The sequence below is a fragment of the Lissotriton helveticus genome, chromosome 3_1 (genome assembly GCF_964261635.1).
Source record: "Lissotriton helveticus chromosome 3_1, aLisHel1.1, whole genome shotgun sequence".
NCBI lineage: Eukaryota > Metazoa > Chordata > Amphibia > Caudata > Salamandridae > Lissotriton > Lissotriton helveticus.
Genome location: NC_136061.1, coordinates 1,482,116,180 through 1,482,142,973, shown reverse-complemented (window position 1 = coordinate 1,482,142,973; position 26,794 = coordinate 1,482,116,180). Strand labels below are relative to the sequence as shown.

Genomic DNA, 26,794 nt, shown 5'->3' with positions numbered 1-26,794 from the left:
ATTTGTCAAAGTTTTATACGTAAGTAAGACCGCCTTTTCCGGAATGCGCTCCTGAAGGAGGCGTCCCTCTAGAGGCGCGTACTCCGGCAGTTCGTTCGCCTGGACATCTTGGGCCTGCCAGGCATGTCGTAGCTGCGCGTATTTGAAGAACTGTGTACGGTGCAGTCCAAAATCCGAGCTTAGAGCCGTGAATGGTTTTAGCGCTCCCCTGGCCACTATGTCCCCCAAAGTGGAAATACCTAGGTCGTCCCATCTCTGGAAGCCCTTTATTTTATTTAATTCTGTTAGCCATGTACAATGCCATATCTGTGTCTGTCTTGTGGGTTTCATTCCCCACCCAGTGTGTTTCATAGCCTTATTCCAGAGTTGCAAAGTGATTCCTGTAGCCGGGAGTATCTGCCCCCGTCTGGCACCCCCATATAGATAGTACATCAACGGCCTGTGGGACATCCTGTGTCTTTCAAGGGCGTACGTGGGATGATCTGCCTGTGCGTGTATCCAATCATTGATCGGAGCGAAGTGTTCCGCCCAGTGGTATGCTTCTAGATTCGGGAGTGAGATCCCTCCGCTGTACTGATGTCTCTGGAGGGTGTTCAGCGAAACTCTGGGTTGTTTACCCAGCCAAAGGAAGGATCTCAGCTCAGCATGTATTGTCTCGAACACTTTTGAGGGAAGTGGATAATACTCATTCTGTAGGGCGTACAGAAACTTGGGCAGTGTGATCATCTTGAACATCGCTGCCCTCCCTAAGAGTGTGAGAGGGAGCTGCCTCCATCGGACTGCATCCGTTGTGAAGTTCACTAGAATTCGTTGCAAGTTCTGTCGGTATGACAGCTGTCGGTCCAGGGTGACATACACACCGAGATATTTGAAACCCTCAACGGTCGTCAAGTCGTCCCGGGAGGTCTGGCCAGTTTCCCTGTCCCTTAGGGTCGTAAAGAATCGATTTGTGCCAGTTAATCTGGTAGCCCGCGTACTGCCCATATTGTTCTAGTTCCCGGAACATTTCCGGTATTGTCGTCTCTGGGCAAGTGATATACAAGAGGATATCATCCGCGTATAGCGATATTTTTTCTTCTGCAGAGTCCCTCTCCTCTTTTGAATCACCTAATGGCTACATTCTGGCGAATGTTAGCGGCGAGCACTTCTATTGTAAGCGCAAAGAGGAAGGGAGATAACGGGCATCCCTGCCGGGTCCCTCTCCGGACCTGGAACTCTCGGGACATTACCCCATTTACTCTTACCCTGGCACTAGGTTCAGTGTACAGCAGCCGGACCCATTGTCGGTATTTGGGGCCGAACCCGAATTTTTGCAAGACACCCTCAAGGAACGGCCAATGAACAGCGTCAAAGGCCTTCTCAGCGTCCAGGGATAAGAACCAGTGTGGGTGCTCCCTCCCTTGTACTTCCTGTAGCCAGTTGTGGGTGCGACGGAGATTTAACCTGGTGGCTCTCTCTGGAAGGAAACCCGTTTGGTCTAGTTGTACCAGGTCTGATATCACCGTACGTAGCCGTAGTGCCAGGATCGTTGCCAAGAGTTTCGCCTCTGTATTCAAGAGGGAGATGGGGCGATACGAAGCGCAGTCTACCTGCGGTTTCCCCTCTTTATGTATTGGGATTATCGTTGCCCAGCATAAATCTGGGGGGGAGTCTCCCATCTTGTAAAGCCCCATCGAAGAGTCCCTTCAGATGGCGTGTCAGGAGATCCGCCGTGCGCTTAAACAAATCCGCGGGGAACCCAGTCGGGCCCGGGGTTTTACCCGGTCGCAGTCTGGCTATGGCTCCTGATATGTCCTCTATAGTGATGTCAGACTCTAAGGTTTGCTGAGCCTCAGGGGTCAGGGCAGGTAGTTCTATTTGTTCTAAGTAGTGTAAAGCCACCTCGCTTGTCCCCAGGTCCCTGGCCCTGTAGAAACATTCGTAGTGATCAGCAAATACTTCCGCGATCTGAGCATCAGATCCCACAAGCAATCCCTCCGAATCCCTGAGTTGCTCCACCCATCTGGCTGCGCGCTCCTTTTTACTGAGCCACGCCAACAGTTTGCCTGATTTATCCCCTACATCATAGAGGCGGTGTAGGGTGGCTAGGGCCTGGGTTCTGGCCTCCCCGTCACTAGTTCTCTATATTGCTTCTGCTGGTCTGTTAGTTTCCTAAGTATTCCATCTTCTTTTGAGGCCTGATAGTCCCTTTCCAAGTCTAAAATAGCCGTCTCCAACGCAGTTGTTTCAGCGTGGAGCTTACTCCTTTCCTCCGCCAGTCTGGATTGTACCCTGTCTCGCATCACCGTCTTTAGTGCCTCCCAGAACGTCACCCCGGAGGGGACCGTCCCTTCATTTTTGGCAATATATACCTTTACGTCAGCTCTCAGCCCCCTGAGAACGTTTGCATTCTGTAGATCCCACGCCGTCAGTCTCCAGGATCCTCCCTTCTTAGTGCGCCCCATTCCCACCATTGCTAACAACGAGGAGTGATCGGAAATCCCCCTTGCTTGATATTCCGCCGTGTCATCTACTGTCAGGTTTTGCCGAGACATAAACACATAGTCCAATCTCGAATATACTTTGTGTGCCCCCGAAAAAAAGGAGTAGGTCCTCTGATCTGGGTGTAGCCATCTCCAGACATCCGTGAGTCCTACATTGTCCATCATTACAGACAGAGGGGTCCGGGTCCGATCCCTGGACGCCATTCCCATCCGGTCCAGTCCTATATCCATCACATCATTAAAGTCTCCCACAAGGATGTGTGTGGTGTCAGCTGTGTCTAGGAGTATCCCTGCCACTTTCTTGAGTGTGTTGGCCTGTAGCTTTGGAGGAGCATACACTGACAATATCGTGTACGTGCGTCTGTTCCAAGTCCCCTTAACTCCTACGTATGTCCCTTGCGGGTCTGTCCATGTTTGGACTATACTGAACGGCATAGTCTTTTTAATAAGAATTGCCACCCCTCTCGAGTCCGTGGTGTATCCTGCGTGTGCCAAGACCTTGTACTGACCCCTGGCCAAAAAGGCACAGTTAGTCCCTTTAAGATGGGTTTCCTGCAACAGTATTATGTCGGGGTGCAGCCTTCTAATGTATGAATTCACTAATCCCCTCTTTATCTTGCTGCCAAGCCCATGAATATTTCACGTCAAGACACTGTATCCCCACCGGTCTCGGCACTGTCCCACTTGCTCACCCGCCATCCTGGAGTGTGTGTCTCATAGTGTAGTCGGTCATCTGTGTGTGAAGGTGTCTTCTGGGGTACAGAAGTGCGCGGCCACTGTAACATGATTGTCCCCCCCTCCCATTCCCAACTCCCCCCCCTCCCTCTTCCCTGTCCATTCCCCAACTTGGCGCCCGTCCCACCCCCCGGTTAACTGGAAACGTCCATAACTACCCCCCACCCCACCTCCCCCCCCCCCTTCAGTCTCAACCTCCGCAGAACCAAGACTATTGGCGGAGTAGGCCTGTCGCCCTCCCCTGTGTCCCCCCTACTTAAGCTAAAGGAGGAATTTGCGCAACCGCTGAGCTGCCGTTTCCCTTCCCTGCTCAATCAACCTAGAAAAGTGAAATGCACATCATGCAAATAAACAATAGTCAATATGTAAAGGGGATGTTTGTAACTTGCGAGCCCCCTTAACGATGAGCTGCTGTTCCAGATTTCAGTTGTGACCCTCATCAGGAATGTGAGTCCTGCGTCTGTGTCCGGATCATCTGTTGGACCGGTTGCCTCCTGCTCCAGCTCTCGGATTACGGTGACTAGGGGATGTAAGGATTGTTCTACCACCTCCTCCCCGTCTGATGTTCAGCCACCTGTGTCGTCTTCTTCCTCCAAGCCAGTAAGGTTTACCAGGCAGCCGAACCTGGACCCCGACGTCGCTTCTTTCTCTGCTGGCGTTGCTGAATTCTGTTTTCTCCGTCCCGACGTGCTGGGACCAGGATATGGAGTTGTCTGCGTGCATCTTCTGGTCCGCGGTTTCTGGACTCTTTGGGCTTTAGGAGGGCTCCGCCGCAGGTTGGCGGTCGCCATCTCGGACCTTATTCTGCGGCCCTCCTCCTCCGCCCAAAGTTGTGTTAATGTTAAGACAAATGGAGAGGGTACGCTACATTTTTTTGCACAACCCAAATGGAAAATCATTAAAAGAAATGATTTATAAATATAGCTTGGTCCTCCTGGAACATTGTATTGGTGAAAACCAAATGTTAATACCTACATATATGGGAATGGTAGAAGCTGTCATTGATCACATTTTAGTGACAGAAAATGGTGAATGTCTAATAGATTCCTTTACCGTTACCCCAAATGCCCTTCGTGATCATGCTGTCCTTAAAATAAATATTCCAAGGCCGAATATTTTGCGAAATATGAAACAAATTAAAATACAGGGTAAAAGTTGTTTTACTTTAAGATGGGCAAATATTTATGGTATAGCAAAAACAAAGGAAATTATGACAGAATCCCTTAAAGATTTCTATATAAGCACAGATTCTATGTCTCCCCCAATGCTTATAATGGAAGCCTTCTGCAAAATCATGGCTAGAATTTCAGAGAAACTTGTGTCCAATCAGAGGGAAAAGTAACAGAAATAGGGTCTGGTTTAATACTGAATGTTCCTCGATAATTAGAAGACTAAGGAAAGCCTTACGGCATTTGCCAAGGGACTGAGGAAAAATCCATAGATTAAAACTATGTATGAAAATGCTCTAAATATGAGGAAAGAGAGATAAAGGAAAAAATATGAGGAGATCTGCTCCAGGCGGCTGATTTAAATAACTCCCTTTTCTGGCAAATAATAAATCAGCCATTCCTAAAAGAGAGAGGTCACCCAAAGATTGAGACAACTGTACAACGGGGAAAGTGGATAGAACATTGTAATACATTTTTAACCCAGAAAGTAGTATTTTAAACCTGCCTTTTACACATTTATATCATATTGAAGCTGTGGACATTCCCGATATCACTCTTGAAGAGGTCATTAATGCTCTAAATAAAGCAGCAAGTGGAAAGGCCTCTGGCCCCGATGGCGTCCCAATAGATATTTTTAAAGCCCAAGTCACTTTATGGGCTCCCATGCTGACCCAAGTATGTGGGCTTTCTCCCTGTTCAGTGGACAGAAAGTACAATAGTCCCAATATTCAAAAAAGGGAACAGGTGATCCGAAATGCTACTGTCCAATATCTCTCCTGGACTCTAGTGCTAAATTAATGGGTAGATTCCTCCAGGGTAGATTAGAACACTGGGTGGAAGAAAAATCCATACTTACTGATACACAATATGGGTTAAGGACTGATATTGGAACAATAGAGCAATGTGCTAATTTACATTTGTTGATAAATATACGATAGAAAGGACAGGTGCACTTATGCTTTGCAGATCTGAGCAGTGCAATCTATCTGGTAAACCATAACAAACTCTGGGAAACACTTCTGAGAGCCACTCGGGCATTATTAACTATCTGTCCCAATGGTATTCCTACCTTACCATGCGAGTGCGATACGGACCAAGTGCTGAATGTACAGATGGCTTTAAGGTCACCCAAGGCATTAGACAGGGTTGTGTCCTTGCTCCCCTGCTCTTCTCACTCTACATAAATGGGGTGGATGAATGCCTACATAAAACTAAAGCTGATGTCCCCATGGTCGGTACTCGCTCTGTCCCCATCTTATTATATGCAGATGATGCACTCCTCTTAGCCAGAACAGCTAACGGCCTGCAGCTCCTGATAGATAACTTTGTTAAATTTATGGATAATAAAGATATGAAAGTTATTCTGAAGAAAACTGTTATCATGGAAGCTGGAAACCGAAGAGCAAAAAAGAGGATACTTCATATAAAGGGGATGAGTTTAGGGGAGACACACATTTTTACATACTTGGGTATTCAGTTTACTGCATCGGGGTCTTGGGAAAGTCAATTAAATATGTCTAAAATTACATTTTTGTAAGAATGACCGAATCAATTTTCAGTTTTTTTTTTAGTAAAATAGGCCCATTAGAGAAATGTTTATGCTGTACAAAAGTAAATGCCTACAAAGCGCTGGCTATGATGCTCCCCTATGGGGTTATACAAACTGTGCTAAGCTGCAGACACTATAAAACCTGTTTTTGGCTCGGCAACTGGCTGTCCAAAAATCAAGCTCAGCGTCCATAACACAAAAGGAAGTGGCAGTTCCTTTTTTAGATGACGACCTACATCTCAGGCCTAATATTTTCTGGTACAACATATGTAGCAAAACAGGGGCACAGTTTACAAAGGAAATTATTTTAGATTGCCTCATGCTAGATGCTTGGAAGAATATTAAATGGCTATCCAATTTAGATGCCTGTTTAAGAAAAATGGACCCCGCTATAGGAGTAAATGACACCGTTAAAATTCTTACCTACTCTAAAACAGAAGTTAGGACATTACTTAGGGAACAAAGAGAGAAAGAGAGAGATTAAACGAAAGTAAAAAACCCAGGGTAGCTAGCTACTCACTACATTATGTACTTGAGGGCCAGCCAAACTATTTGACAATAGTTACAAATAGTCAGCAAAGATTTTATCTTACTAGACTTCGACTAGGCATAGTGCACATACAGTTAGCTTTCCCAAAAAGTGGGGCATGGAATAAGTGTTCCAAAATGCCCATGTGATGGTAATTCACAACAAAACCCAATGCACTTTTTTATTTTGTAGTTTTTATAAGGATGTTAGGAAACGTTTTTTAGCCTCCCTTTTTAAAACTGGTAAATATATCTATTATCAGGTTGCTTTTAATTATGTTTTTGCCTTGGAAAATAGTGAGATCTGTTTATCTGTTATATCATTCATTACAATGGCCACGGGAAGAAGGAAAACATTTGCATACCTCGAAGCTCTAACCTATGAGATATCAGAGTAAATCTGTATCTCATAGTTTGATTGTATAATATGAATAGTATCATCCATGCTGAATAAATACTGAGTAGGGTCTGAACCCATGCAATTAGTAATGACCCTTAGACCCCTATATATGGCCTTTGCAGGTCACTAAGAGATGATTTTATGCTGTCAAATCACAATTGTTATGGGGAATCTGTATGAGGAAGACATATTTGTACATAAATGTGAATCATGGATTGTTATTTATCTTCTGATTATAAATGTTTTTACTCTGCATTTTTATGGTTTTATGCTTATAAACTGAGTAAAGTTTTTGAACTTTTTTTTTTAACTGACTGGGGATGAGTGTCTGAAACATTTCAGGGTTCCGTTCCTCATCTCCTTGTATTTCTTTTAGATCCATAATCTGGTGGGGACGGATTGAATCGGTTAAAATGAGGATCACCCCACTCCTTAACTTTCCAATCAGCATGTCAACGATCCACTTTTCTGATCCCTTCTTTACCAAAACAGACGAAATAGTCACTGAATTCCTATGGCAATCCAAAAACATAGAATTGCCTCAAAGATACTAAGAATCACCTAAATCACCTAAACCTAAATCACTGGGTGGCTCAAGCTTGCCAGACTACAGGAGATAGCACCACGCATTCCTAGCTAAACCGGGTAGTCTCTGGTTCTTTCTCTCTCTCGGACAACATCCCCCACCCCTCGTCTCCCCCCTCACGGCTTGAGATTAAAAAGGTGCTAGCGGAACCCCTATCTCTTATCTCCCTGATCACTTTTTTTTCTTTTCTGTTCAATTCAATATTTATTAAAGATTTGGAACTCCAATGAGGTCCACTTAAAAGGATACAAACAAATTATTACATAAATGTAATAAAACATGCAGAAATGCATTAATGACATCAACTCCGACTACAAATATTTCAACGCATAAGAAAATAATAGCACCACACTCTACAGATTTACTTACATGTAGAGCACCCGCTCTCTGTAAAATTGATAGCAAACTTCCTTATAAAATGCAATATTCCACTCTGGTCTCGTTATGGCACAATGAACACTGGAAAATATATGGAAAACGCTATCCTTAGTGACTGGGCATGTAAGGGCATACGATACATAGGAGACCTAGGTTCCCCCCGCAGTCCTAAACTCTTCTCTCAAATTAAAGCTAAATTTGACTTAAATGGCCTAGACTTGTATCAGTTTTATAAAATTAAAGTAATTATCGCCAGGTTTAAAGCCCCAGTGATATCTGACCTGCCCCCTACTTTACAGTCATATTCCAAAGGGGGCCACTTAGTCTCTAAACTTTATTCCCTCTTATCACCCACCAGTTTGGCTCCAACTAAACCAATACAAAACAAATGGGAAGCACTCCTTTATGATACTAACAACCCTACAGCCAATCCATTGAACTGGCCTCATATCTGAGCGAACCTTACCACTAACAAAATCACACCTGCACTAGCTCAGAGTAGATACTGGGGGGCGCATATGACTCGCTGTACCCCGGCTAAACTATTTAAACTGGACCTCCTTAACACTGACGCATACTGGAGCTGTGAGAAGGGACCAGGAGACCTTGCACACATGCTCCTAGATTGCACCTACTCTAATCAATTCCTGGCTGAAACATGTAAAACCATATCACAAATTCGGAAACTGACTTGGACACCAACTCAAGCCTCTATTTCACTAGGTATCCTTCTCCCTGACAGGCACTAACAGTTAAGTAAGGAAGACTGCGTTCTTTGGGATATTCTGATATCAACTAGTCTCAATGTTCTTTTCTACTGGAAAGACCCCTCCAAACTATGCCTGCACACCTGGTGGGAATGGGTACAATTCACCAGAGAAGTGGACCACTCCTTGAATGCATTTCTAAGAACTAACTCAAGGAAAAAACTGTAGTCCAAGTTGGACACCTTTATTCAAAATACACACCCATAAATCATGCCAACTCCCTCCCCATTCCCACTCTATTTTCATGGCTGGGGGAGGGTTGGGTGGTTTTTAGGGCTGGGTAGGGTCGAGGTAGTTTTAAGGGCTGGGAAGAGTGGGGGTAGACTTTTTAACTGAAGGTTAGAGTATTTGGCCTAAGGGCAGTAGAAGTTGATGGGGTCGTTTTAGGGACTGCGCAGGTGTGTGTAAAGGGGGTGGGGTAGTGTATATTAAGGGGAGGGACAGAATGTGGGCGGAAGGGTTTCAGGCCAATCAGTTGGGGTGGGAGTGAGACCAATCCTGTACTGAAGACGCATTTGGGCCACACCTGAGCTCAACTCCTATTGTGAAGAGCTGAAGGAAGTCCTAGGTATATCTGGCTCAGGAAGTATACCCTGGATCAAGTACATATAAGAGACATTGGGAAAGGTGGGGTGTGGGAAGTTGTGGGACGATCGGCAGGCATTTGCGTAATCAATAAATCAATCTTAAAGGGAAATTTATAGACAGTAAAAAAATCAATTACAACCTCAACCCACTTTTGGTACCTTGACTGGCTCCTTCCGTTTGATAAGGCATACATTTAAATTAGAGCAGTTCTTTGATGAGATCGGGACACCATTAGCCAGGAATCTGTATCTTCAGTTTGGTACAGTACTTTGCCCCTTTCACTGTTAAATGGACCAGCACGCCTGAGCCAGCCAGGTGCCCATGTCACTTCTGTAGGACCATCAAGGAAACTGAAGTGTGTGTTTTGTTCTTCTGTCCAGCTTACCTGAACAGAAGGAGAAAATAGCTAGTTTCAGCTTGACGTGACATCGGTGGCAGTGGCCCTTCGTTTTCTAAAATCTGATGTGAGGCAAAGTTTTTTTTCTTCTGTATCTCGTTATCTTTGATTCATGTGGAGGATTAGGCCTAAGGCGAGCCTGCAACCAATCAGCTAGCTGTTCCTGAGACACAAGGCTCCTCCTGAATCGCACCCTTTGTAGCACATAGCTCTTTACTTGTTATGTCGTGTAGTTCCTAACAATACATAAGATCTGCATGTTTAGACAAAATAAACTAAGGTATTGGAGTCTAGACTGATTACGGACACCCCTAAAGGATATGTTAGCCTTTAGGCCAGCTAGCTCACAGTGCCACCATAAGCCCCCTAACCTTACCAAGGAGCGAATAGTTTCTGGCAACAATCAAACATGACAACCCCTAATCCTTCAGGGATCGTGGAAACAGTAGAGTACTTTTCGTTCAGTCGATCGTACTCACTTAGTCTCAGAAAGATTCTCAGAATAAATGATGGAGATGTTTTCAATAAGCATTTATTGAACCAGCGTCATTCTTGTATAAAGCATGTTTACTGCGACAATCATTAACAGGAGCAAATGTAGAAGACTACAAGCACCAACAGAGCGTACTCCTACAATGCAGACCCCACCTAAGTGTACCTAGCATGTATGTGGGTGTAAAGCCAAGAATCCCCTAGAAAAGGGTCAGCCCCATTACCTGTTCGGAGAGAATGAAGGACCCCGTCTTGATCTTGAGTTGGACACCCCGAAAGGGATATAAGACTGCTGCATGTTGTTGCTTCTGCATTTCCAGGACCTCAGTGTCTTGTCAGCGTGGAAGCTTCTCCTCTGTCTGTCTAGTGTAGGTATGGTTCTTTTATACCATAAAGATAGCCTCTGGGTTCCTAACACAATCGATATATTGTGAGTAAGATCATGTAAATGAACCCAAATCAATACCTGCAATTATGCAAAGTAGTTATTTCGCTCTAGGATGAAGATGACCATGACTTTTATACTGAGTATGATAATCCTGTTATGTATGTCATGTGCAGGGAACGTTTCAAAGAATCCTCATGCATAATAAATGAGGCTAGTTTCAAGGAAACCAACATTTATTCACCATATAACTGGATAAAAGTACAGTGCTAGAACCGTTCTGCAGAGCAAGGTAGGACAAATGTAGGTGAAAGGTTGTGTAGCTACTTAGGCCTAGATGGGAGTACATAACACCCACTCCTTATCCGAAGGTCAATAAGGTCAACTTATGCTAAAATATGCTTGTTTAAAAAAACATAAAAACATCATAAAACAAAAGTGTAAAAACATGGTATATGTGAAAATGATGCTATTAAAATTAAAAAATGCTCTATAAGTCCACTAAAGTAGTCAATATGCTATAGACCAACTGAGCACATCAAAAGCCATGGTTTTCAGTGAGAGCAGAAAAAAATAAAACAAAGCGATGTTTCGCATTCCAGTTAGCCTTGTTTTGAAAAAAGGGCAGAATTTTTCCCATTGCACGGAGAACCAAAAGTTAGTGTTCCCTGCGGAAGCTTGCTTTAGTAGATAACGTTCCCTGTGACACCACCTGTATCAGGTCAATGGAGCAAAGGTGATTGTCTTCAGTCCCCACAGCAGCCGCTGAGGAAACTTGATACCTGTGAACCTGTTGTAGAGCTGTTGCCTGTTCCGACAGGAGATTAAACATTCCGTGGGGGCTCTAAGAATGCTGTCATCAACATGGGAAAAAGCTGAGGACACTAACACTTGGACCTTTACGGGGTCCAGTAGTATGTCTATGTCCGGTGGCCCAACCGATGCAAGAGTCAGACATATGTTCAAAACGCATTTGTATCTGCAGAATAGGCGCAGAGCACATGCAAGATACAGTCAACCCAGACTGGTCTGAGAGATGGGAACCAATGCACACTTCGCTCTAGAAGCCGATGTGTGCCCAGATGGGAGTACCATGCGTTCACTGCAACGTCGCACCAGTAATGCTTTTTCCATCTCATTGAGGAGCTGGACCATCCATTGCGTAGCAGGAAAATTAGAACCAGGATCCCCACTATAAGTAGTAGGGCCAACTGAAACTAGGGCCAACTGAAACCAGGGCCAACTGAAACCCTCCAAAAATTCTTCCTAATGCTGGAATAACTCCAAAGATGGTCTGAAAGGTGCATAGTAGTCCAGACCCTATGCTTTTAAATAGGTGCATGATCCCCCTCGTATTAGACATGTTAAAGATACGATGAACCATTTCCCCGAAATGGAGCGGGAAGTTTGCATGGACTAGTGCCTGTACCTCAGATGAAGACCTTGCAACCTGTGATCAAAAGTCTCTTGTGCTGAGCTAAAGGCCACATCTTTATGCTAAAGCATGGCTTTCAGTCTTCTCAGCTAATCAAACCGGATAAAGGAAACATTCAATGAAGGCCATAGCGTTGCCTCCCTAACTTTTTGGGTCGGTGGAAACAATACTTGATTACAACAAGTAACCCTGGAACTTACCGTAACTAGATATACAATGCCTGGTACCATTCCAAAACAGCCTTGATCATTGACCATCAAATAGCTCCCATTCGAAAGCAACTCGAACACTGGATGAATCACAGCAGCTGGGGGACCCTTCAAGTTACAAGACAAGTTAGCAACCAAAGCATTACAGGCTCCCTAAAGCGAAATGTCTTTGCAAAATAGGGAACCACTTTAGGCGCCTGCACAGTTTGAACCGCTGGGAAAAACTTCAGTGTCCCCATTCCTGCATATAAATCTGTCCCAGTACTAATGTATGTATCCGTCTCCCAGCGCTTTATACCTGCCTACCTGGTGGTACTGAAGACCGTATTGAAATTGGAATGTTGTAACTGGCAGTGTAATATAGCCATTGTTTAACCATTCTGTGGAAGGTGATTCAGCCACAGTGAAAGGTAATTGGTCCGATTTTTCAATGTGCAACATGGTATATCCTGCATCTCTTTGTGCCATTATAATCTGTCTCTCCGTCAGATTCTATACAGAGAACAGTGTTGTACTATTGATGTAACGCCAGGGCACGTGGCCTGAACACGATTGTAGCATCCTGATTAATAATAGAATGGATCACAATTGCAATTGTCCATGTTGGAGAATAGACCATTCCTGTTCCATTATATCTATAGCAGAAGGCACAATGTTGCCCAGTAAATAAATAAATATAGATGATGGTGTAGTCCTACCATTGTCGACCACTGCCAAAGCCTTTTCTGAGTTAGCCCTATCAATCTCACGTAGTCTCTCAGCAGCCTCCTGTTGAGAAATTTTCCATAGCTCATTGTAAATAGCATATAAAATGTGCTTGTGATGTGGCTCCTTGGGACCTAACAAAAGATCCCTAAGATCCATGTCATCTGAGAGAAGAGATAAGTGTTGTTCACTTGGGACAGTGTTGAGGTCTTTAGCTTCTCTAAGCATAACTTCCCAACATTGTAAGATATCACTACCCCTGTCTGTTCTGTGTGTACATAGCGCTGGTCAGGCCTATGGGTACTAAACCCTTCAGTGGTACCCCTAAATCTTGACTGATACCTATTTGTGTCGACAGGCCAAACCAACCATCCCTTCCATTGGGATCTGATGAATTTTAAGAAGCATTGTGTAGTATGGCATCTATTGTACCCTCACTGTGTTGTGTGTAATTTTGCCATCCCTCAAAGTGTTTAAGTGAGGGTATCCGAGATGTGTTCAGTAAAATCATTTGATGAGGTATGAGGCAGGCGCTAAAAAAGGCCTCAGCTCCTTGAACTTGTCAATCTTTAGTTCTCCAAACAGATTTTGTGTCTATAGTGTCTTTCCGAAAGTGAAAAACATGTAGAGACAGCTGGGAAATAAAGGAAGCAGAGTATATCTATTTTGTGTTAGTGAGCATGTTTTTCTTTGCAGGTGTAGGTGCAAGCCTTTAGTAATAAGATGTTGGGTCTGAAGTGTTAAACCCACAAAAATAAGCATGCTTCTGTGCATATGTGGTTGAACTATCTTTTGGCTTTGTTGTGCAATGTTCCCATTGATGGTAAGTGAAAACATGATTTAGGATACTTGCTTTGTGCAATAAATGGTGACAAGTGTTGGTAACAAAACAAGGTCTCAAAATTAGATGTAGCATCATACAATTGATCATTTGAAAATGCAGCAGATTGTTCTAAATCAGATAGCACAGCGTGCACAGTTTCAGTGTCCCAATCATCAGAGAGTACTAGAGATAATGATATCACTAAGAGATATTTTTAACAAGTGTGGTATTCTTAATAATTCAGTAGGACCATATACATCATAGGAAAAACTGTCCCCAACTATTTCTTCGGGAACTGAAACTGCTGTAATATTCACTAAGGACAGGTCTCTTTGGTCATGTGGTGGTGATGCATGTGGTTTGAGGACCAAGTTCACATGTTGTACTGCAGAGCGTTTTGGGAGGTAATGTCCATTCAGAAGCAGGAAGAAGACAGTCACTATATCAATCCAAAGGACTACAGTACTTTGGCTCCTCTTCTTCAGTTCTTACCTCACCAACATCTACATCAAAATCATGTCTCAAAAGAATGCAATTCACTGGTAACCTGTGATTCTCTCACTTTGGCGAAGGAAATTTGAAAGGGAAATACAAGGTTCTAATGTTTTGTTTTGTTTTTTGTATGTAAATCTGTTTATTATTTTTCCACAACAACCAAACTTACACAGTGATCGAGTACATCAATACATGCTCTTTCGGAACTCTTTGTCATTAGTGATAGTATATAACTTACTATAGTATATCTGGCAGACTAGTTTAGTTGAAAGTAAGGATGATCCATCTGTTGAGTAGCAACTGTCTAAACACTTTAGTCTCATGTCACAGTAGGAGTATGCAATTGTAATGTAAGCATGCCCATGGTGCAGAGCCATGCAGTAATAAACCAAACTATCCCGCCTTCACTGATCCCACCCTCAGTCCCACCCGCTCCCACTGGCGTGTCCTATTCTACAGCTCATCATAACCCGACAGTATATCGTGACAGTACTAAATAAACGGGGGGTCCCTTATCGATGACACTGTTTAAGAACACAGTTATCCCAGGGGGCGTTACACTCATGCACTTCCACACCAGTCAATCAGCACGGTCCCTCACAAGACTCCTTCCACCGCACTCACACTGGAATCCGAGTCAGAATCCACATGCAAAGCCTTTAGGTCTATAACTAGGCCCTCCCATGCTCGTACTGCTTCTAGCGCCTTGTCGTTGTGAGATCTTTGGGCCTGCTGTAAGCGAACTATACTCTCGCTCCCTGCCCATGTGAGCAATGCAGCTTTCCATCTGATGAAGCTGCCCCCCCCCAGCCTTCCAGTGGGAAGTGATCTCTTGTTTAGCGAGCAATAATCCCAAATCAAGGAATTTACTAATGACTTTTGTTCTGCTAGTGTGGGGAAACCAATGCAGCAGACATGTACCCTTGGCTCAATCTGCCGCTGCGTAACAGTACAAAATAGTTCCACCACCTCCTCCCAGTATGTACCCAATTGAGGAAAATCCCACAGCATATGTAGTAGGTCAGCAGCCACTAGCGCACAGCGGGGGCATCGGGCAGTGTCTACGTGGAAGTATTGATTTATTTTCACCGGGATTAGATATGCCTTATGCAGTATGTAGAAATGTACTAGTTGGAATCTGGCATTTTTAGTGCTCTTCCATGTTCTCTTGACTATATGCGTCCATGTCGTGTCTGGAATTTCTTTATTAATGTCTGCCTCCCATTGGTCACGTATCTTCTGCAATGACGGTAAACCCTCTCCGAGCCTGCGTCGATATAAACAGGTGACGGCCTTATAAGTTCCCGCGGCCATTACCACGTATTGGCATACTAAACTCACCGGTGGTTCCGACAGGCCCTTCCCCCAGTATTTTTGGATGGCAGCTACCAGGACTGTGTGAATTAAATAGTGCCCCCGTGGGAGCCCAAAACGCTCCGGCAGCACACCATAGGGCAGTAAAACGCCATCTTCATATAGGTCTCCTATCTCATGTACTCCTAGCAATTCCCAGTCCGCAAGCACCGACCAGGCCCCACCATGTGGGAGGGCAGTGCACATACCCAAGGGTATCTCCGGGGCATAGGTACGCTGTACTTTGGATCTACAATGGTATCGTCTCCAGGAAAGCTTCAGAGTGCGTTCCTCGGGGGATAAGGAGTCCATATACAGCTTCTGCTGGAGCACAACAAACGACTGCACGTGTCGAGGTATTCCGGGCTCAGCGTCACTCTCGGACCCCTAAATTACAGAGCTATAACCTGGGTGAGCCCCTGGAACTGTGCAGCCAGATAGTACAACTGAAAAAATCTCGCGCCGCAAGCCCTGCCTCTGCTCTCAGACGCATCAACGTGTCTAGCGCCACCCTCCGTCTCCCCAGATAAAACCACCAAGCATGGAGCGGAGCTGTCGAGAGGTGGCAGCAGGTATCCACACCGGCAGTGTTAGAAAATAATAGAGCAAGCGGGGGAGGGCCACAATTTTCAAGAGGGCCACTCGGCCGGCCACTGACAGAGGCAATGTACCCCAAAATTGCATGCTGCTCTTAAGCCCTCGCATCGCTCTGCCAATATTACCATCCAACAAATCTTCATGAGTGTGGTAAATATACGTCCCAAGATAAAGAAGACAAAGAAGACAACGGGGTTTCCACTGAAATGTCCTGCACATGATCAGGCGAGCCGCACAGCGGATCTATTGCAAAAACGCATGTCTTCAGCCCAATTTACACGAAGTCCGGAAATTTCCCCAAACTCGCGAAGCAGTGCCCGCGCCCTCTCCAAGGCATCCCCCGCATCATTCGCCAAAAACATCAAGAGATCATCCGCATATAACGAAATATATTACAGATGTCCACGGAGACACAATCCAAGGTATGCCCTCCCCAGCCTAGCATGAACGGCCAATGGCTCAATCGCCAAGGCAAACCACAACGGGGACAGCGGGCAACCCTGTCGATTGCCACACCCCACTGTATACGAGGAAGAAATGACGACGCCGATCTTCACTCTGGCTCTCGCTGAACAATACAATATTTCCGTCCAGCGCACATAGTTCTCCCCTAGTCCAAAGGCTCTCATAATAAAAAAACAGTAGGGCCATTCCAAACTATCGAAAGCTTTTGCAATGTCCACAGAGAGAATTACTGCTAGCCTATCTTCTCAATGGTCTTCGCCAAGGATGCGCAACAATCGCCGTACGTTGCTTGCGGTGTTACGGGTGGGAATGAAACCAGACTGGTCTAGATGAATCAGTCGCGCCATGTGCTGGAGGAGCCGGGTAGCCAGAATACAACTCAAGATTTTATAATCCGTGGTGAGCATGGATAGGGGACGGTACGCAGACTTTCCCTGGTTTAAGCAAAGGAATAATGATCGCTTCTCAAGCAGATGCTGTCAGGACCCCCAGTTCTTTGTCTTCTCTAAAACCCATCAGCAATCTAGGGGCAAGGAAGTCTATATAGGCCAAGTAAAACTCGATGGGCAGCCCATCAATTCCCGGAGTCTTGTTACGCGCCATCTGTTTGATAGCACACCTAATTTCAGTCAATGTGATATCCCGTCCTAGGGAGTCAGCCTGATCCGCTTCTAAACGGGGTAGCTCTAAGTCCCCTAGGAACACCAGCATGTCTGTTTCATCAGCCTGCAGTTGACTATTATAAAGATCCACATAATAGTTATGAAACAGGTTGTTTATCCTATGCTGGGTATACTCCATCTGGCCCGTCGGAGAAGCCAACGCCAATATAGGTGTGTCTGGGGAGGGAATTAGCCAGCCATGCTAACAAAGTACCTACTCTGTCCCCTTTTGCATGTGTGCGGGCCAGATAGGCTCTATGGTAAAAACACCGCAAACGTTCTACCACTACCGCCACGGCTTCCTTAGCGTTCAAGACCTCTTCTCGCGCCTCAGAGTTAGCCGAATGGGTCCGCTCAGCTTCCCGAAGCTTACCCTCCGCTAAGACAATATTATTCAATAACAGCTTCCGTACTCCCACCCACTTAGCAATACATAAGCCCCGGATCACCACTTTAAAGGCGTCCCACTCCATGGTCGTCGTAGCCGTGCCTTCATTATCGCTGAAATATCGTTCTATTCCTGTTCCCACTTCAGTTCGGAAGACCGAGTCATCCAACATCTCCGGTCGAAACCGCCAAGATGGTATAGCCGGGCGCTCGGATGCCCAGCGGAAACCCACCAACAAAGGATTATGAACCGAGATGGTGCGCGATAAATATTCACTGTGAACCACCATGGCGGAGATTCCAGTACTACATAAAATCGCATCAAGCCGCACATGCAAATCATGTTAAGCTGAGAAATAGGAATAATCCTGTTCCTCAGGATGCTGTGCGCGCACATACATCAATAAGCCCCCACCCATCTTGCCATTGACCTCTAACTTTCGACAGCCTATGTATTGGGGCGTCTGGTAACGGGGGATGGGATCTGTCCATGGTTACATCCGCTATGGAATTAAAGTCCCCGCCTAAAAGTACCGGGTTTGTGAGGTAGCAGGCCAGAGTCTCGGACATGTGAGCAAAGAAAGTTGCCTCACCCACATTAGGGGCATAGATACTGCAAAGGGTCACATCCCGCCCATGAAGGCGTCCCACCACTACCACATAGCGGCCTTCAGGGTCCACTAACACTTAGTACGACTTTGGTCCTCACCTGAGGGCGTTTGTTGGGGTGGCAGTTTGGATGGGATTTACTATGTTAGTGCCTGTTCTGGGGAGGTGGGTAATGTTAAGGGCGGGGTGGGGGTGTCTGGGAATGTTAGGGGCTTGGATCGGAGAATAGTGCTCACCGGCAAAAATAAATTGCGTCGGGTAAATGCTTGTTTTGATTATTATTGTGTGTACAAAGGTTTTCTTTGCAATACGGGGTTGCTCTATTTTGTACACATCCACTCCAGAGATATTTGGTCTACATATGTAAATTATCATTGGGAAAGATCCACTTTCTATTCTGAGTTTCCAAATGAATGTTTTGAATGATACTACAGTCTAAAGACATAATCGTGCTGAGCTTGATTTTGTCAGAACAGTATACAGGCTGTGGCTGGATCCATTTTTGTCACATCAAAAGAAAATGGAGGACTATGGAAGTAGCGTGTAACAAGGTAACATGGATTTTGGTTGACAACGAATGATTCAGAAGTTTAATTCAATGATCAGTGACACTACTATGACCCCAAGGTGGCTACAACTTTTGAAATTTGACTTATTGAAGTATGCCTTCTCTGAAATTATCACTTTAAACTCTCTACTTTCTATGTTTACACGCATGAAATTGTGTTCTATAAAGAGATCTGTCCCAGTGTCTTTAATTGATTCACAAGTATCCACTGATTATTTCTATAGCTGTTTTGCAAGGAGTCCTTGTGACATGCCAGTCGAATAGCTTTACATTTTTTTGCATGGTATATTTACGAAAAATGTTATATTCCTGTGTTTACAGCCACTTCCAGCTTCGACTGTTCTCCCTGGTCGTGTTCCTCAGCAACAAGCTCTTTCATAAGACGGTTTACCTTCAGACCACGCTGAGCAGCTCGTCTTCATCTGAGAGGTTCCCCTCTCCCCACCCTTCGCCTTCCAAACAGAAAACCATCTCAGGACACTGAGGGGCTTCTACAATGTGTTTGGAACATGCGCTCCTCGATGCAGGGAATGGCGGGATCCATTCTGCCCTTGGGCATGGCATATGCCATTTCCATTTTAGTTTTCTGTTGTGATACGCCACCCTTTTCCAGCCCTTTTTTGACATTTGTTTTCTGTGTCACAGCAAGATGTATGGACAGAAATCTTTCAACAGGAAAACACATTTTTATCATCTTTGTGAGTTTAAAACAAACATTTTTATGTGAATGATGTTTTATAGAGTGTGTGAAAGACTTGTGCCTGTAACTATTTTGTATGTTTTTCCTGTGCCATGTTGTCCTCTTCCCCCCCTTCCATACGGGGAAATAGCATTAAATGGCTGATTGTGCGAACATTGTGCCACCTTGCAGATTAACAAGCAGTGGCTTTTTTTTAGGCTTTCACACGTATACAATTTTAAACATGCAGCCACTGTTTGTTGTCAGCCCTGTAGAATCAGAAGAACGACTGAAAAAGTCTAGCTGCCATCTGTCCTGCCATTATGATGACCAACTTGAATTGACTATTTCTAATACAGAGGAGGTGTGGTTTCCTCTATGAAACAACTGAAGCATAAGTTGTCAGGTTAAATACATAACCAGAAGGCCCCAGATTTTTAGAAAAGTTTCAAACTCTGTTAACCTTTTCCCTAGAATTGACGGTTTGTATGCTTGTAAAGTGATAAAATGGTAACTGAATATAATTTATGTCAAGATGTATGGAAAAATATAATTTTTAATTTGACAGCATACATTTTGTTGTAGTCGGCTTGAGTAATTCAAATTCTTAGATGGTCGTCACATTCATATGCATTAAATATTTGTCTTTTTACTGATCTTTACTTAGTTGTTCAAGTGGATGGCTGGTGAAGTGTTGACGAGGCTCTGCGAGACCCTAGATTCTTAAAGTGCTGAGGTTGAGGGTGATTCGTTCCAAGCAGGACATTAAAGCTTTGTCTCGTACCCCTATAAAGTCTACAGTGCTAAAATTGGGTCTCCTACACAAAAAGAATGCTCACGGAGTAAATAAAGAGTTGTGTTGCGAAGTGTGTGACTATAAGCTTATACTCTTTTCAGTGTCTCAGCGTTTCTAGCGATTCATATTCCTGACACCAGTTTTTGACTAGACTGAGGCTGGTTATTAATTGCCATTGTCTTTAGGTAACCTTTGAATTTAATTAACAATTGACTAACCTCTTGTTCAAGGTGCTGCCATCACCTCAAAAAGCAACACAACAAAGCCCTAAGTGCCATGCCTGGTCTACTGCACATATTGAGTCAATAATCTGCTTCAGTTGATAATTCTCAGTGTTAAAACCAGGGAATGGAGCATCAGTGCAATGGCAGCAGTTAACTCAATGTCTTCATCATCATGCCTTAGGGCGGCTATGGTAGACTATAGAGACATGAGCACATAACAAAAAGGTCAACTTTAAGTAAGAAACTAGTAGCAAATATCTTACTGTGTAATCTATGTGGTTGAAACATTGTGCTGCCAATGATGGGGTTGCCCTTTGCTTCCATGTTGCCTTATTTGTCCATTATTGGATCTTGCATAGATTTACATGCTTTAAGCTTACCCCTTTGTTGAAGTGGGAGTACCACGGTACAATAATGAGGCAGTCTATATCATTATCATCGGCTATAATGCCAATGAACAATCGCTACAACAGGCTATCTATGTCCTTTAAAAACAAAAACAAAAACGTCAGGCAATAGCACCCTCTAGAATATTCCCACAAGAGGCTGAATCCCTCAGATTTTGTACCACTCGTCGTGTGAAGGAAGTCTCCCTGAGCTCTGCTCAATTTTCTTCAAACCAGTTTCCGGAAACTACTGCTTCTATTATGTCTGGGTCATTGAAGAAAAGGCTCTTCGGGCCCTGCAGGACATGTGGATAAGCATTGCTTCATGTGGATGATCCTCACAAGACAAGGAATGACTGTACTGCCTTTACCCTCAGCACAAGGTAAAAGACTATAAATTCTGTCGCACTTTTTCCACCAAAACCTTGAAGGGCAGGGAAGGGAGACTTCTTCTGTGGCTTCAGAAAGCCAAGCCAAGGAGAGCTCCATGTTCTGAGGGGGATAGGGACACCTCTTCTACATCTCAGAAGAGATCTCACAAGAGGGAAAGATCCCATAACCAGGGGACGTCCGAGGAAGGCAGAAAGGCCCTTAAGAAATCCCACCATGGGTCTGCCAAAGACCGCTCAAAGAAGGAGAAATCAAAACAAATCTCCTCAGAGACCGCCAGATCTGAGCACATTACTCCATCTGTAAAAACTGGAGCTCATCCTCCAAAGCCCGGTTCAGAACCAGGTACGACGAAACATAAAACTGCTTTAAACTGCCGTCGACTGTATCTTCACTGTCGAGAGCAATATCGTCGACTATGATTATTACCACAATCTCGTCAATGACTGCATCTTTGACAATGATGGCGCCTTCCACGTCCGCATCGATCCCGTCGACGAAGATTTTATAGTTCTCCATGTACAGCTAGGCCCTCAACTGCTACGCGAACGCTTCCATTAAGCAACGTAGACAACGATCCCGGAGACGAGAATAACACTGACGGCGCTTAGTCACTCAGTCACTATCTACGCGTCCATCAGCTCGACTATTTTGACGGCACCGTAAAGGACACTAAAAGTTAAAAAGACTTTCCTCTTCCCTGAACATACCTCCCCCAGCAAGGTATCGCCTCTTCCTCCAAGCCATCTTTTTTTTTTTTTAAGTTGTATTTAATACTTTCAAGACAAAGCATACATTCAAGAATGCAAAACTGTACATGGCGAATCAGGCATATGCGACCCACAAACTCCCCCATCCCCCTCCCAGGCAACAGATATACATAATCGCCACTCTTCCGTGATACAATAAAACATATTTGCACGTCATAGAAATAAAAGTACAATCCCTGGGGCAACTGCCTGAAGGCCAGGTAACCAGTCGAAATAGAGGTACTAAAATCCTTCAGATTCAGGATTGTCGCAATTCAATCAGGAAACTCCAGCACATAGGACAGCACATTTAGAATATGTCGGGGTGAGACATCAGATAGGATGTAATAGGGGCCCAAAAGGCCTATGGGGGGGGAGGACTCCGGTAACTCCTCCTCATATACCTGCAATTGATCTCTACAATGGACTAAATCACAAAGCCACTGCTTTACAGTAGGGGCAGACCTAGATCCCACCGCTTGCGCCACCGCCCTTTTTGCAAACAGGGTGGAGATCGCAACAATACGTCTACTAGCTGGTTTCAGGCCTTTAACATAACAAAGGAGGCACAGCTCAGGCGTACAACCTATTGGCTTCGACACCACTTCCGTCAGAATGCGAACCACTTCAGTCCAAATAGCAAATACGCTACCACACAGCCATGCAACGTGATACAAATCTGCATTTGCAGCACCACACCTCAAGCAGTTCGCAGTCTCCCTCAGGCCATATTTATATAACTTCAGGGGGGGAGTAATATACCGGATGTAGGTATTTAAAATGGATAATTCTGATTTTACAATTGGCTATGAGACGCGCGTGAGTTGACAGCATGCCGTCCAGACCTCCAGAGTGATGGGGTTGCCTATCGCAGTCTGCCACGCAGGCATGATGGATGCTCCTCCAGCTCTCGTTCCCGCAGGGAGCAGTTGTAAAGTTTAGTTATGAGCCCTTTGCGACTCTCCCCTGTCAATAAGGCCTGCAGTGCACGAAGTGCAGTGGGCTCTGCAGGGAACTCAGGATACGCAGCACGGATAGCTTGACGAACCCGGACATACGTGAAGTTAAACATAAAGCTACGATCTACACCATTCTGAGCCTCGCGCAAAGTTTGAAAGCGACCCTCCTTGTATAGATCACCCACTCTGACTATGCCCGCAGTCACCAGCTCCCTTAGGGCAGAGGACTCCCATGCCGCTGACACGGTCGAATGAGGCGCTAGGGGTAACAGTGGAGCATATAGGTAAGATAGCTGCGCTTTGGACGCCAGTGCCCGCCATGCCCATGACGTGCACAACGGAGGATTTATTTGGGGCCCACCCGAGTGTCCCGAGAGGACCATCACCTGCAATGGGACAGGGAGAACCGCATTCATTTCGATAGCCATGTGAGGTTGGAAGCGTTGCCGGAAGTGCCAGTAATGAGCGGAGTGTGCCTGCGCACACAGATAATTGAAGCGAAGATCCGGAGCCTCAAAACCCCCCCGATCAAAGGGCTGCACTAGTAAATCCCATCTACATCAGGGGTGTTTCCCCCACCCAAACAAAGGCCAACAGTGCTGATTGTAGTGTGCGGAACAGCGCTATATTCAGTTTTATGGGTATGTTGATGAAGAAGTATAGCATCTTGGGCAAGAAAACCATTTTTACAACGGCTATCCTATCAGCCAACGAGGAAGATGCGACCATTGTTCGGCCTGCTCAGTAATGTGCATAATGGATCGACCATAATTCTCCGTTATCACCACAGCGGGGTATCGGTGTATCCATACCCCCAGGTATTTCACAGGGTCGGAGGTCCAGGACAGTGGAAAGTCACGTTCTATTTCTTTTGTGTGCCCAGTAAGTGGAAATACCACCGATTTGGACCAGTTAATACAGAGTCCAGAGAATCTTTCAAACTGAACATCTTCCTTGAGTAGCTGTGACAGGTATACAGAGGGCTCTCTGACGTAAAGCATCATGTCGTCCACATATAGGGAAATAATCAACGGTCATTGTCGAAACCTCAATGCAGCAGCCGAATGCTTCTGACGTAGCTTACATGCCAGAGGCTCTAGTGCTAGGGAAAAGAGCATGGGTGACGGGGGACAGCCTTGTCTTGTGCCCCTCTCTATAGGAAATAATGACGACACCCTGCCGTTGACTTGCACTCTGGAAACCGGCCCACTGTAGAGGACCCTGAGCCACTGCACGAAGAAAGGGGAAAAACCCATCCTGCTTAGGACCGTGAACATGTAGGACCAGTGCACAGAGTTGAAGGCTTTTGCTGCATCGAGCAGCACAGCAACAGCCTGGAAATCCGGTTCGAAATAGTGCAGTGTGGAGAACAGCGTGCGCAGGTTATGAGTTGTGGAGCATTCCGTGACAAAGCCAGATTGATCCGGCAGCACTAATAGGGGTATCGGAGGTTGTAGCCTGATGGCTATCATTTTCGCCAATATATTCGTGTCAATGTTAATGATTGAGAGAGGACGGTACGATCCACACTTATTTGGGGGGTTTGTCTGGCTTTAGCAGGGTGACTAGAAGGGCCTCCCGAAGAGAGGGCAGCAAAATCCCAGTGTTGTAAGCCTCTGCGTAGACTTCCAATAACCTTGGAACTAGGGTTGCCGCGTATGCTTTATAAAATTCGCTCGGTTAACCATCGGGCCCGGCGGCTTTACAGGCTGGCAGGGCCATAATGGCTTCCCTCACATCCTCCTCATTAAAGGGCTGTACCAAATATTCACGATGTACATTGGACAGCCATCCTAAAGCTACATAGTCAAGATAATCATGTGTCTCCTCAGTGGAAGGGGATTCCCTAGCTGTATATAGGTCCTTAAAAAATGTTAGAATGACGTCAGGGTTCCTCCGTCGAGTGACGAGGCTCACCATTGTCGTCAAAAAGCTCAGTGTTGGTTTCCTGGCTTCGGGGCTCTGCGAGTTTCTAGGCAAGAGAGCGACTAGGCCGTCCACCCTCGCCATAATACCCAACTATTCTGTGCTGCAAGCAGTGCCGTAGCTCCTGGTCCACAGCTTCATTATGCTCCGTGACCAGCTCCCTTAGTTCTGCTAGTTTGTCGGCGGAGGGATCCGCGTCGAAAGCGTGCTCCAGGTTTGATATGTCAGTCGCCAGTTTCCGTATCCTACGCTGGATATCCCTCAGGACACCGGACTGTACCCCGATACAGGCTCCTCGGATGGTGACCTTAAAGGCCTCCCACAGAACACCCGCACTCTCCACAGTGCCTTCATTTTCTATGAAATCATTTCTGATCGCCTCCGCTAAAGTCTGCCTAAATACCGAGTCTTTAAGCTCCGAGGGTTGGAGCCTCCACGCAAAGGGTGGCGCTTAATATTCTGGTAGTCGTATCTCCAGGAATACAGGTGAGTTGTCTGATAAGGAGCGGGCCTCATGTGAAACCTCCGAGGCCAACCAAAAATCGATGCGGGACCAAGAACCGTGCACCGACCAAGCAAACATGCTCTCACGGGCAGCGGGGTGGCGCAGGCGCCACACATCGTGCACGTGGCCAGCGTCCATGAGCCCCCTCAACATATCCGACGGCCGTTTGGACCGGGCCTCACTGACTCCATGCCTGTCCTCAGTGACATCTAAACATAAATTGAAATCCCCTCCCCAAATAATGCTGCAGGGGGGAAACGATGATATCCTGTGCCACACATCAGAAAAGAACGATGGGTGATCAATATTAGGCCCATAGATATTTACCAGCAACACGCTCTCACCTCCCAACCTGCCATGCACAATCACAAGCCGGCCGCTATCATCCGCTTTCGTTCTAATCTCTGTAAAGGGGACCCCCTTTTTCACCAAGGCCAACACCCCCCTAGCATAAGAGGAGTAGAAGGAAGACGCTCTCACACTCGCCCAGCGCGCACCTATGTTTTTTGCCAAATCAGTGGTCAAGTGGGTTTCCTGAAGGACAACATGCACTCCCATATGATCCAGACGTGCGAACATCATCCTGATTTTCCTTGGCGTGTTAAGGCCTCATATATTCCATGTGAGAAACTTAATACCGTTACTCATTACAGGGCATCAATAAATGTAGATACTTGATAAATGACCGCAAACAGAGCAACAAAGAGCAGTGGCTAATGCCATACACACTTATTCTGTGCCTGGGAAGGAACCAAAAACATTCCCCCATCCCCACCCGAACACACCCAACCCCCACCCACTTCAGCACCTCAACCATGCCAAAGCCATCCCAACACCCATCCCAACCCCCCCCTTACAATAGTCAACCAAACTCTGGGTACACCCATATGCGGGGGCACAGATGCGCAACCCTCCCACTCAGTAGGAGTTGACCGAGCAAGCAATGTCAGAACAACGCATCCCATATCCAATAACCCATTGTGTCACTGGGAAGATAAAAACATACTGTAAGTTAGGAGAAACAACTAGTGCTAATGATGGCTATGGTAAGGTACAATAAGGCATAGAAGAGGAGTAGAACTCCGTGCAGTAACTAATAGCGTTGACAATGAAGAAAGAGGCAGCTGAACCATCCAACCAATCAAAGTGGCTACAAAACCAGTCCACAGTTATACTAACTGTTCACCACCGTCCGTAAAATGCGCCAGAAGCACAAACATTAAGTGAGCATGAAACAATGAGACCATACAGAAATCACATCATGAGCAAGGGACTATGAGAAGAAACCCACACACGTCCTCAAAAGTAATACAGATTACAAAGTGCCCCCTACTCCTCCTTGTCGGCCGCTGCCGGAGCGACATGTTTCTTGCGTTTCAGTTTTTTAGCATGCTCCATTGCGGCCTTCGGTGAAG

The 26,794-nt window shown here is 45.5% G+C and overlaps 1 protein-coding gene across 3 annotated transcripts in view; it reads left to right on the top strand.

Annotated features, from left to right (window-relative positions):
- Window positions 1-20,307, top strand: part of EI24 (EI24 autophagy associated transmembrane protein) — a 380,944-nt gene extending 360,637 nt beyond the window's left edge. For all 3 annotated transcript variants that reach the window (XM_078682120.1, XM_078682118.1, XM_078682119.1), the window contains one exon: window positions 19,087-20,307. In XM_078682120.1, coding sequence (XP_078538246.1) covers window positions 19,087-19,172 — 86 coding nt within the window. In that variant the 3' untranslated portion in view covers window positions 19,173-20,307. The remainder of the gene's footprint in view (window positions 1-19,086) is intronic.
- The last annotated feature ends 6,487 nt before the right edge of the window (window positions 20,308-26,794 follow it).